The sequence below is a fragment of the Uranotaenia lowii genome, chromosome 3 (genome assembly GCF_029784155.1).
Source record: "Uranotaenia lowii strain MFRU-FL chromosome 3, ASM2978415v1, whole genome shotgun sequence".
NCBI classification, from domain to species: Eukaryota; Metazoa; Arthropoda; class Insecta; order Diptera; family Culicidae; genus Uranotaenia; species Uranotaenia lowii.
This window is the reverse complement of record NC_073693.1, coordinates 257,702,664-257,715,343: the sequence shown is the minus strand read 5'-3', so window position 1 is coordinate 257,715,343 and position 12,680 is coordinate 257,702,664. Positions and strand designations below refer to the sequence as shown.

The 12,680-nt window shown below is 37.7% G+C and overlaps 1 protein-coding gene across 1 annotated transcript; it reads right to left on the bottom strand.

Annotated features, from left to right (window-relative positions):
- Positions 1–1,119: 1,119 nt before the first annotated feature.
- Positions 1,120–6,942, bottom strand: LOC129753329 (uncharacterized). Its single transcript, XM_055749144.1, has one exon. It carries the CDS (start codon positions 6,940–6,942, stop codon positions 1,120–1,122), a length of 5,823 nt encoding a protein of 1,940 aa, XP_055605119.1.
- Between the last annotated feature and the right edge of the window lie 5,738 nt (positions 6,943–12,680).

Below are 12,680 nucleotides of genomic sequence, written 5' to 3'. Positions count from 1 at the left end.
ATTTATGGGGCTGTGTATTTTCCCATCCATAATAAGTACAGATCTAGGAATCTAATAAGAATTGACAGAAGTTCTAATGAGATCTCGGAACGTTTTATGTAGGTATTTTAAAAATATATATATAGGTAACTAGGAAAAATCGTCTAGGTACCCTAAAATTCTCATGAAAGGAAATAGAATCTTCAGGAATGTACGGTAAAATTGAAAAGCAAACAGAGATGAGAAACACGAAGGCCGATGATCGATTTCGACGACATTAAAACGGCTTTCATTGATTTTCAATTGGGACATTATTTATCTTTCCTCGTTGAACGAATAAAAGGCAACTACATCCGTTGGAAATTTTCTTGTCGATCTCATCACATAAATCAGCCGGGTTGTTCCCGAAATTGGTAACAATACGGTACGAACGAATTCCGTGAATTTAAACAGATTTTATTGATCAGTTAAATTTCTCCTGTAACCGATACAAAATAGAAGAAAACCGCGTGAATACTCATTATTCCTGTATATCTAATTCTATTGCATGTTTAATTACTAAGGACTTACGTTTAGTGTTTTTATGGTATCTCGTTTGATATCCGGAATGCGATGAAATACGGTTACGGTAAATCGTATTCAGTAATACCTAACATAAGTGCATGTGTAACGTTTCATTATTATGCTTATAGTTTTTGTTCGGATGACTTACGCTTGTAGTATGTGCCGATGTTTGCTTTCTGTCCGAAATTCGATCCAGTACGGTAATACGTAAACGTGCTGCGTGAGACCTGTGGTACTAGTCAGTCCGTCTGTTTTGTACGTATTCCGAAGTCGCTAGTCTTATGAGTATCGCGTGAACTACTTTTGTCGATAACAACTAGCAATGTCATCCATGGAAAGAGCCTATCAACTATCGCGTAAACTAAATTTAGCAAATTAAGCAACCGGAGAAATAACTTTGCCTTCGACGATTACATGCAGTTTTTGGCTGTGACATGCATCTGCTTATTATTCTTATCATCTACTTTCTATTTATCAGTACTTATCGTGAGCCATGGACGGCGAGTTTTGGTAGGGGCTTGTTGGTAGCGGCGGCGCGTTCGTGTATGACGTAACACTCCCCCCCAGTACGCAGAGTTAATCACGCTGCTTACTACTCGTTGCGCCGACGTCTAGTACTGCTAACTTCACTGCTGGTCGCTCGTAGGTGTTACATGCTGTTCTCACCGTTGCGCTACGAACTTGTCCGTCGCGGCTTTTCGTTGTGCTGATGACAATTCCTTTCGGCCACAAATTCCTTGGAAGGTCGTTGTCTACGATGACTACGATGTCGTCTACCTCGATGGGTTTCACATTATAGTGCCACTTCGTACGGCGGGTTATTGTGGGAAGGTATTCTTGAAGCCATCTTTTCCAAAAATAATTTGCGTATACTTGAGAGGTCTTCCAAGTATTTCTTAAAGTGTTAGATTTATCGTCGTATGGAACTGCAGGCTTCACTCCACTGGAAGATCCCAGCAGGAAATGGTTCGGAGTTAGAGCTTCGGTATCGGAATTTTCCACCGGTAGGTATGTGAGGGGTCGTGAGTTGATAATATTTTCTATCTCGAGAAGTGCGTTTCGTAGTACTTCGTCCGTGGGAAGTCTAGGGAGCTTCATATTGCTGAGAGTCTTCTTCACCGATTGAACCAATCGTTCCCAACTCCCACCCATGTGTGGGCTACTTGGCGGTAAAAATGACCATTTAAGTTCTGTTGATATGAATTCTTCCATCAGTTTGTCTTGATCCATGTCACGTAATGCTTGTTTCAGCTCTCTATTCGCACCAACAAAATTCGTACCGCGGTCGCTGAAGATCTCCAACGGCTTTCCACGTCTGGCTATAAAGTTGTGTAAGGCCATAATGCAAGAGCTGGTGTTTAGCGAATGCGCAATTTCGATGTGGACAGCTCTCACCACCAAACAAGTTAAGAGAACTCCCCATCTTTTCTCGACGCGTCTTCCAACAACTACATTCAACGGCCCAAAATAATCTACCCCAACGTAGGAAAAGGGTCTACAATACGCAGCGAGCCTGGCGAATGGAAGGTCAGCCATGAGTGGAGGTTGAGGATTTGCCTTGACAATTTTGCAAGCTTGACATTTCCGGCGAACTCGGTCACAAACTCTTCGAAGCATTGGAATTTGATATTGCTGGCGTAATTCGTTAATAACAGTTTCATTATTTATATGATGGTAACGCTCATGCATATACTGTACGATCAGCATTGTGACGTGATGTTCTTTTGGCAGAAGTATAGGATGAGCAGTGTTCAAATCAACAAACATACAGGCTCCAATACGCCCGCGCATACGCAAGACGCCGTTTGCGTCGAGGAACGGGGAAACTTTATAGAGAGGGCTTCTTTTTGGAAGGGTGATATTTTTATCAGATGAAGACAGCAACGAAATTTCTTCAGCATACGCATCTTTCTGTGCTTGACGAAAGATACAAATCTCGGCAGCTTGCAATTCGCTCTGTGTAAGAACTCCAGTAGATAGTTTTGTTTCTTGTATCGTAGCTCTAAGGTTTTGTAGATATCGTATTACAAACGATATCACGCGTACAAGCTTCCACCATTTAGAGAATGTTGTCACATCAAAGGGTGGTTGTTGAATGATGTGAATGTTAATAAACTTCTGAAGCTCAGTTGCAGTGTTCCTGGAGTAGGGTGGCTGTGACGGCCACAACGTTTGTTCCTGACGAATAAATTTCGGGCCATTGAACCACCTGTTGGATGTAGAAAAGTCCGGGATTTTTTGCCATTTGGTTCCTTCGTCAGCCACATTCTCGGAGGACTCAATCCAATTCCATTCTGCGATTTCAGAGCCTTCCAAAATTTCTCCAACCCTTGCGGCTACAAATTTACTGTATTTTCTGTGGTCTGCGCGTATCCAACACAGCACGTCCCTCGAATCGGTCCAAAAAAATCTTTGAGCCAAGTTTATACGATGACTTTCTCCAATATCGTTTGCTAATCGTACACCAATGACGGCGGCTTGGAGTTCTAAGCGTGGAATGGAAACATACCGTAAGGGAGCAACACGTGTTTTCGAAGTGACGAAGGCACATTCTATTTGGTTACATTCTTCATACCGAAAATATGCAACTGCTGCATATCCATTCTCGCTTGCATCCACAAAGACGTGTAACTGAACCTTAGTACTGGGATTTGCTGAAGTAAGTCTTCGATAACATCGAGGGACTGAAACAGTTTCTACTTGCTTCAAGACATTAAGCCATGTACGCCACTTCGAAAGTTGTTCATCGTGGATTGGTTCGTCCCACCCGACTCCAGAGCGCCATATCTCTTGCAATAAAACCTTTAAATACATCAAAAAGTTGGAGAGCATTCCTAGGGGGTCATATATGAGCATAAGGACTCGAAGAACTTCCCTCTTTGTAGGTGTTTCGTTGCCGGACAGTATTTCTTGGTTGCATCTACGTGGTACTTTGAATGTAAATATATCTTCAGCCGTATTCCACCACATTCCCAATACTTTTTCTGAACTTAATTCGTTGTCTACGTTCAAATCCTTATGAACTGTTGACTTCTCCCCTAAAGCTCTTAACACTTGTGTAGAATTAGATAGCCAACCCCGAATTTCAAATCCTCCTTCCGAGTGTATCATTCGAACATCCTTAACTAGTTGAATTGCTTCTATGTCTGTTTCGACGCTGATAAGCATATCATCCACGTACGTCTCAGAGCGAATCGCGTAAACTGCTTTCGGATACTTGGTGACAAATCGTTCCGCATTCGAATTTTTGACATACTGTGCACTGCTTGGTGAGCAGCTTGCACCGAATGTCATCACCCGCATAATATACACAGTTGGCGCCTTCCCGATGACACCATCGTTCCATAAAAACCGCTGACAATGTTGGTCCAGTTCGTTCATGTTAACTTGGTGGAACATTTCACGAATGTCACCCGAAACGGCTACACGGTACTCTCTAAATCTTTGAAGAACATGGGGCAAAGCAACAAGTTGGTCCGGTCCTTTAAGTAAGAATGAATTCAAGGAGACACCTCGACTTTTTGATGCCGCGTCCCAAACAATACGCAATTTTCCAGGTTTATTAGGGTTAAAGACAGGAAAAATAGGAAGATACCATTGACGGCCTTGATGTTCTCTTTCTTCTTGTGCTGAAAGTTTGCGAATGTAACCTTTGACTTCGTACTCGAAGAGCTTCTGCTGTAGTTCTTTAGCCATCTTTGGTTCTCTTATCATGCGTTTTTCCAAACAAAGATGTCGTTTTAAAGCCATTGCTTTGCTGTCTGGAAGTGTTATATCATCATATCGCCAGAGCAAACAGGTTTCAAACCTCCCATTTCTATACACAGTATTAGACCTTAACAGATCTAATGCTCGTGAATCATCTGATGACAGTCGATTCATATTTGTCGAGATACCCAGGCTATCGAATGAAAAATAATCTCTTATGGCTGAATTTAGCGTTTCGCATTGGCAAATATGATAGCTAAACGCTTGCTCATTTTCTTCGGAGATCGCCGTTTCCGGTACGGAACACGGTCCATAAATAATCCATCCTAGGCGAGTCAGCACTGCAGTTGGTTGATTCTCGGCACCCTCCTTCGAATCGAATGGGTACTCCAGGCGAATGTTATCCATTCCCAGCAAAATTCTTGGCTTAGCATCAACGTACGACTCTACCGGTATCTCAGACAGATGATGGAAGTGATTCGCTAACTCAGAAAGGCACAAACTCTGAGACGGAAGATCCAAGCTACGAACTGTATGCACATTCGAAAGTTTGAACTTATTTTTCTGGTTCGAAGTACTGCTTATATCAACGGAAAACTTCACAGAGTCACCTTCATATCTGCCTTGTCCTGCCGTCCAACTAATGCAGAGCGGATGACGTTTTCCTTCTAAGTTCAGCTCGTTCCACAAACTATGCTCCATCAACGTGCAGGTAGATCCCGCGTCAAGAAAGGCATATGTCGTAACAGATTTGTATTTTCCATAAACGGTAACTGGAACATATTTCAATAAAACAGCTTCACGGGAACCATGGTGAGCGTTGCACGATGAGGTTTGGGGAGGTTTTTGGATGTTAGCTTTATGCTTTTTTACGTCATGCAAAAGCCAGTGATGAAGGTACTGACAGCCGTCTTTGTTGCATTGAACCCTGATAGTACAGGCCTTAAAGTGCTTTTTGAGACATTTGCGACAAATTTTCTTATCATTCACAAGAGACCAACGGGATGTAGTTGTCATAGCATTAAAGCGAGGACACACGTCCAGACCAGCGCATTCTCCAGCGCATGCAAAGCATTTTCCACTAACTACTTCAATAGAGGATTCGGTGTGAACATGGAGAAAGGCTTCATCCTTTTTTGTCTTTACTGAAGATTTGGCCCACGCTTGAGGTCTCGTCACCAGACTATAAGCGTCAACAATCTTTTCGATCCAATCGTTGAAATCGAGCAAAGAGCTAGCGCCTGTCTTGTACATATGTCTCGCCCATTTGTCCTTCAACGGGTATGGAAGAACCTCAACCAATTCTTGTATCAACGTGGCATTATATAAGCGTTCATTCATTCGACACGCTTGGATTGTTGCGCAAAGATTTTGCACTGCGATACCGAAGTCTATAATCGTCTCCATTCTTTCCGCTTTGGGGGGTGGCAGCGTTCTTACTCGCCTTATCATTGTCTCGATAATTGAATCTGGATTTCCAAACAATGTTTGTAAGCGATTAATTATGGTCGGTACATTATCAGGATGTAAAAGTAAACATTTCACAGCGTTGAGTGCCCTATCGTAAAGACATCTTTCCAGTCGGTCGAGGAGTTCATCGTTTCCGAATGCACACATTCTAGATGACCGTTCAAACGCTGCAATGAATCTGGGCCAATCTTCGGGATCACCACCGAACTTAGGAAGATCCTTCACAGTCTGTCGTGCCGCTAGGTGATTTTTATTTAAGGTTACAGCCTTTTCAGTATTCTCTCTCAAACATGAATTAGCCGCTCGTGGCGTTGAGGTGTGTTGAGTTCGCAGCATTCCGGGTTTAGCAATCATCTGCGGGTTTACTGTGTATTTCGGTAACGGAGTTTCATTCATCTGTATCTCATTCATGTAATCTCCCTCAACCCTAACAGTTTCATCTAACCAATCTTCGAGCTGCTTATTACTCATCACCGTTTCTACTTCGCTATCGCTGGATTCCAACAATTCCTGCTCTAAGGCTAGACGTTCCTCAAGCTGCCTCTTTTCCAGTTCCTGTCTGGCTTCTAAAGCTCTCAGCTGCATCTCCTTCGCCTTTTCTGATCGTCTAGAGCTTTTCGAACCCGCTTTCTTAGTTCTGTTCAACGATCCATTCGGATCAATCGACCGATTGACCGATGGCTCATGTTGTTCCTCTACACGCAAGTTTCCACTACGGCAAAACGTCACATCCTTTGGGATAGTTCCTGTATTTCTCCCGGGAAGATCTGTTGAAGAATTCTCTTTACCAATGCTAGGTGCTAAAACTTCCGACTGCCTACTATACGGCTGCGACATGGGCCACTGCAACTGAAGCTGCTCAAAATGATCCAACATCTGCTGTTGCGTTTCTAACTGCTGCTGCTGCTGTTTTTCTAACCGCTTCTGTTGTTGTAGATCTTGTTGCCACCGCTTCTGCTGTTTACGGAGTTCATCGCGTTCACCGATTAAAGAAACCCTTTCCTTCAGCAAAGACTTCCTCTCACACTTTACACAAATCCAATCCCGATTTGCTACACTTTCATCTACGCCAGCGCACTCATAGTGATACCAAACATCGCATTGGTCACACTGCACCATTCGATTGGTATCAGGTCTACGGCATGTTCCACAACTCGCCCCTTCACTACCAGGTGAATTACTTGTATTATTATTTGAACCATTTCCATCATCGTTATTCATCATTCCGAATAAACGAGAAATTTAATTTGTTCCCGAAATTGGTAACAATACGGTACGAACGAATTCCGTGAATTTAAACAGATTTTATTGATCAGTTAAATTTCTCCTGTAACCGATACAAAATAGAAGAAAACCGCGTGAATACTCATTATTCCTGTATATCTAATTCTATTGCATGTTTAATTACTAAGGACTTACGTTTAGTGTTTTTATGGTATCTCGTTTGATATCCGGAATGCGATGAAATACGGTTACGGTAAATCGTATTCAGTAATACCTAACATAAGTGCATGTGTAACGTTTCATTATTATGCTTATAGTTTTTGTTCGGATGACTTACGCTTGTAGTATGTGCCGATGTTTGCTTTCTGTCCGAAATTCGATCCAGTACGGTAATACGTAAACGTGCTGCGTGAGACCTGTGGTACTAGTCAGTCCGTCTGTTTTGTACGTATTCCGAAGTCGCTAGTCTTATGAGTATCGCGTGAACTACTTTTGTCGATAACAACTAGCAATGTCATCCATGGAAAGAGCCTATCAACTATCGCGTAAACTAAATTTAGCAAATTAAGCAACCGGAGAAATAACTTTGCCTTCGACGATTACATGCAGTTTTTGGCTGTGACATGCATCTGCTTATTATTCTTATCATCTACTTTCTATTTATCAGTACTTATCGTGAGCCATGGACGGCGAGTTTTGGTAGGGGCTTGTTGGTAGCGGCGGCGCGTTCGTGTATGACGTAACACGGGTTGAGCATGATTAATGAGTTATGGTGGATCAGATTTCGGAAAAAGTCTTCAACGCAATGCAAGGAAATTTACTCAAGTGGCATCCATAACTTACGTTATGCTAAAAATGCACTTTTTTGCCCCCTCCCGCCCATATGTCATATCGCCCATATGTCAAATATCACAAATTTCCAAATCTTCACTTTTAGAATCCTCATATCCAGATTGATTCTTAGAAGTCAATAATGATAAGTTTCTGTTCACACATATTAATCAGTGGTAAAGCAGCTTGTTACGCTTTGTGGATTTTGCTTAGACATTCTGAGACTAATGTGTTAAGTGTGTGAAGGGGGGTCGAAAATGCTCGAAAATTGCGTTACGTGACATTTGAACGACCACTTACATAATTTCTGGATATCTTCTCAAAAGTATAGAATACTTCCGAGGAAGAATGACCTTAATGGGATAAATTCCTATAAAAAAGAAAATAAAAGAGAATACTTCAATTCAATTTGATAACTAGAAGCTTTGCACATCATTTCTATTTGGTCGAGGTTCGGCCAAAGATTATATAGAAGTGAATAATGACATAAATTTGTCTAAATGTAGGTAATATGTGAACCGACTTTATGGCTTTTTGATCATCTTACTTAATATTAGAAGTTCATGCAAACTATGTATCACGTTGTAACTCTTTTTGTTTTCATAGAATAAAAATGTACATTAGACCACTGCAAAAAAATGACTTTTTTGCTCCCATTTATTTTTTCGATGTCTTTGAGGTCACGAAGAATTAGTGAAAATTTTGAGATAATTTTGTTTTATTCCTGAATTAGCACAACGCGTTTCAATTTTGAATGAAAATTTGTATGAAACAAGAGATTTTTGCGAATGAAACCATCCAGAAAATTTAAATAAGCTTGAAATGAAGATTGTCTCCAAATATTGGTTTTGCCTATTCTTAAGCTTCATTTTTTTGCAACATGAGAAGAAGCTAGGTATACCTAGGTATTTAATGGAAAAAATCGTAACCATTTCCAAATAAAAAATCTGAATTCATAGTAAATTATTTGAAAATTGCACGTTTTGCTGGCTAGAGCTTTCACAAATTTCTAGGAATGGTATTGTCAAGGTTAAATAAGTCAACAAATTCATGGCTATGCAAAGCAATTTTTAGAGATTTTTTTATTTTCATTCCACGGTTAAACAGCTTTGAAATAAGTAGTCCAAAACACCAAAATTTAAAAAAAAAATTGCGTAACATCGAACATCTTTTCTGGGGTAAATGATAGGTTTAAGGTATGTTTACATGAAATGTAATTAAGAAGTGACTCTTGTGATTCAAGAAATATTTAAAATCCAAAAATTTTTTTTTTGAACTTTCAGAACATTTTTGGCGATTTTTAAACTAAAAATTTTGTTTTCCCAAATACGAAATTAAAACTCGTTGCCCTAATTCAAGACTGAATGAATCGTTTCTAACATTCTTTTATTGCTATTCGTGGCAGTAAAACAATTAAAAAAAAGTTAGGGGAGGTGTAAAAATGTATAAATTTAAAATTTTCATTCAAAGCTTGCAGCGGTCTAATGTACATTAGCCAAAGTTTTATGATAGTCTTAGTTGGTGTTAGCCATATTCTTAAAAAATCTTGTTTTAAGGCATTTTTCAGACTACCATAAAGCTTCAATATAATTTCTATATCATGTGCGACTCTCTATATATTTATTTTACTCAATGAACTGTTCATTGGCTTATTAATATGCCAATTGTACTGTGCTTTTCCTTAGAACCTTATTTAGCTTTGTGCATTTTTCATCTGAATGTCAAATTTCTTTCTACATTTGTTTCCCCAAGTCCTTTTTCAATGTAAAGAATCTAGATTCTTTGACCGAATTATGTAACGTATAACGGATGTAACATTATGTGGAAATACAAATAAAATGCCATGAATATTTATCACAGTTCCAACGTTTAATTACAAACACAAAATTTATTCAAACTGTATCATACAGAAACTTTCAAATTTTACCACTATTTTACCCAGGCGAGAGTTTTAAGTTCAAGGAGTTGTTGTTGATTTTATGGAATAAATACAAGTTGAAAAAAATATTCTTTAATATTACTATTTTGATCATTAAAACAGTTTCGTGTGTCTGCAATCGCAGCCGTTCAAATGCAAAATTCCAGATTATGAAAATCGTGTTTTATAAGACTAAATATACAGATGATCTTAACATTTCTTGCAAATTTTGACATCTTGTCAGGATGATGCTTTACTGTGAATTTGAAATCAAGTAATAAAATTTTATTGACGTTTCGGCCTGCTTGTTTTCAGCCATCTCCAAAATTTTGAAGAAAGTTTCAAACTTATCAAAAATATCAATAGAAATTGCCATAAATTGCCCTAAACGCCCTAAAATTGCCCTGCCAGGTCCTAAATTGCCTGGCAAGACTTGAGGAAAGTTCAAAAGCACACCCCTCTCCCCATCGAAAGCAAGCGAAGTATTCTACTCTATACTCAAAATTTATTATGGAGTAAGGTTGTTCGAAAATGACAATCTTAACTCAGAAGTGATGTAAAAACCTCGAAAACCAATCCATTGGTTCAGAATTCAGAATTTTTTCAAAATTATCTCATTTATCGACAGGAATTCATTTCTAAATTCTAAAAAAATAAGATTTAACTCATTTCAGAGATTCTGGTTCCTTATTATCTTTCGATTTTGAAATCGAAATTGTTCTTGTGTTTTCGTATTTAGGATTATGTATCCAGTCTAGTGTTCTTGATTTTCGGTTCGAAACAACAATAAAAATTTAATTGAAAAGCTCTATTTAAAACTGCGTTTAAATTTTGTTTTAGGTTTTTTTGTTTTTAAAAATTGGTTCATGATTTTCGAAACTCATGCGCATTTTTTATATTTAGATAATTTTTTTCAGAATATGAAAAAAAAAAGAAATTATTCTGGGTTTTTGTTTTATATTTAGATTCGATATAGATTCATAACTCGAAATTTTTCTTTTCATTTAGATTAGCAGGTCTATAAAAACATTATTGAAATAAAGTTATTGAAATCCAAAACATCCGAATAATAATTGTGGTTCAAGATTGAGGGCTCTGAAACTTATTTCATTTCTCTGCACATATTTCTAAATTCAAAAACAGTTTTTATATACATTTCATAGAACGTATTGAAACTCCGAAACCGATTGAAAATTAAAATTTTGATTCAGATTCAGCCCGTAAATGAGTTCCACAATCAAAATAAAATTATCAAGATGACTATTTTGGGAAGGAATTTAAATTGTAAGAGATCGCAGGCTTATTATTCTGATTGTTAGTTTGATTTCGAAATTCAACCATAGTCAGTTCGTTTCCACAATTCAACTGAAAGTGATAAAAATTTAGTAGAATTTGAGTTCATTTTGCTATTTCTGGCTTGTGAAAAACTTACTCGAAAAACCATTCACAGGAATTGATTTTTAATAATAGATTTAATAATTTAATAAATGATGATTAAGAAACACGTATCTTCTATATTCTCTACAAGAAATTGTAGGGAATTCCATAGATATATTTCGGCGTATTGCTCAACATAATTAACATTACAGTTTTTTCAAGAACCAAATTTCAAACTAAATTCTTTAACTAGAATCGAGTTTGCATCCTATTTGAACCGCAAAATTTAAATCATTTATCTATACTCCTGAAAATTGTATTTATTTTAGATTTTTTTTTAATTGAAGGCTTTCTAAAAAAAAACTTATTGTATGTTAAAATCAAATAATAAATATAATGCTGGCCAGAATATTTAGTAAAAAAAAATATGGGAAAGGTTAGGCCCAATCCCGGTTGTCCAAATTTTGTTGAAAAATATCCAAACTTTGTCCGGATGCATTCTTTTTTTTTTTTTTTGGAAAATCAAGCGAAAAATTCAAACTGCAACATTTTTTTTTTATTTTGACGCCTTAAAATCAAAATAAACATTAACGATTTTTTGGGAGAGCACGATTCAAAATCTTGTTTGTTTCGACGACAAAATAATGATTCAAAGGTATTTTTCTTGATTGTCCTTCAAAAATTCCTGATTTTGTTTTTTTGTAGAGAAATGAATCCAACTGTAAGTTGAAATTTCAGGGACTAGACAAGATGAAAATTAATGTTGAAAAACAAAAAAACTCACTTATATTTTGATTGTAATTCTTTAGAGAAGAAAAAAGTTGTTATGGACCCCTGACGGAATTTTTTTCATGAATAGTACATCGGATAGAGCAGAGTTTCCTTCGAAATTAAATGGTCCAGAAAAAAGATTCACCGTGCATATTCCACAATCAGACGTGAATTATAATGAATGTAAATCACCAAATAGAAAAAAAAAATATTAACCATCGATTACTTAAGCGAAATGCGAAATGGTCCAATGATTTTCTACAAAAAAGACTCAAACTCACATGGATATTTTTTTACAGTGTGGCCTCAATTATTTCAAGTTTTTTTTTCACAAGACAAAACAGTTCTTTAATCGAAAGACATGTATCTTCAGCTTGAGGTTGTTTTGAATTTGGTAATTTTTTTTCAAGTTTGCTCTAATTTTTCTTGCCCAAATGGGTTTCATCGGATATTTTATCGATTTCAAAACTCGGTTTCATTTTTTTATATTTTGTTTTGTCTTCGGTTAGAAAATTTGAAAGATTGTCAGAATACTAAACAATTATGCATTCGAAGGTTCTTGGAATTTCAAATCAAAATAATTCAAATCAATGAATTTGGTATGGTAGAAAGCAATCCTTTTTCGGTCTTCTGTTCATTCGAAAATGTGGCTTCTCCCCAGCGGCTAATCATGTTTCAGAATGCGCCGTACACATATTTGACAAGAGAATGAAATTTATGGATGTTTGTGGAGCTTATAAATCGTTCCACTTAGTCGCATAAACTGTGACCCCCTGTCGAAGGACCGATGTCGGAATACCACACCAGAAATCACTTCCCGAATACCCAAATCTACCTT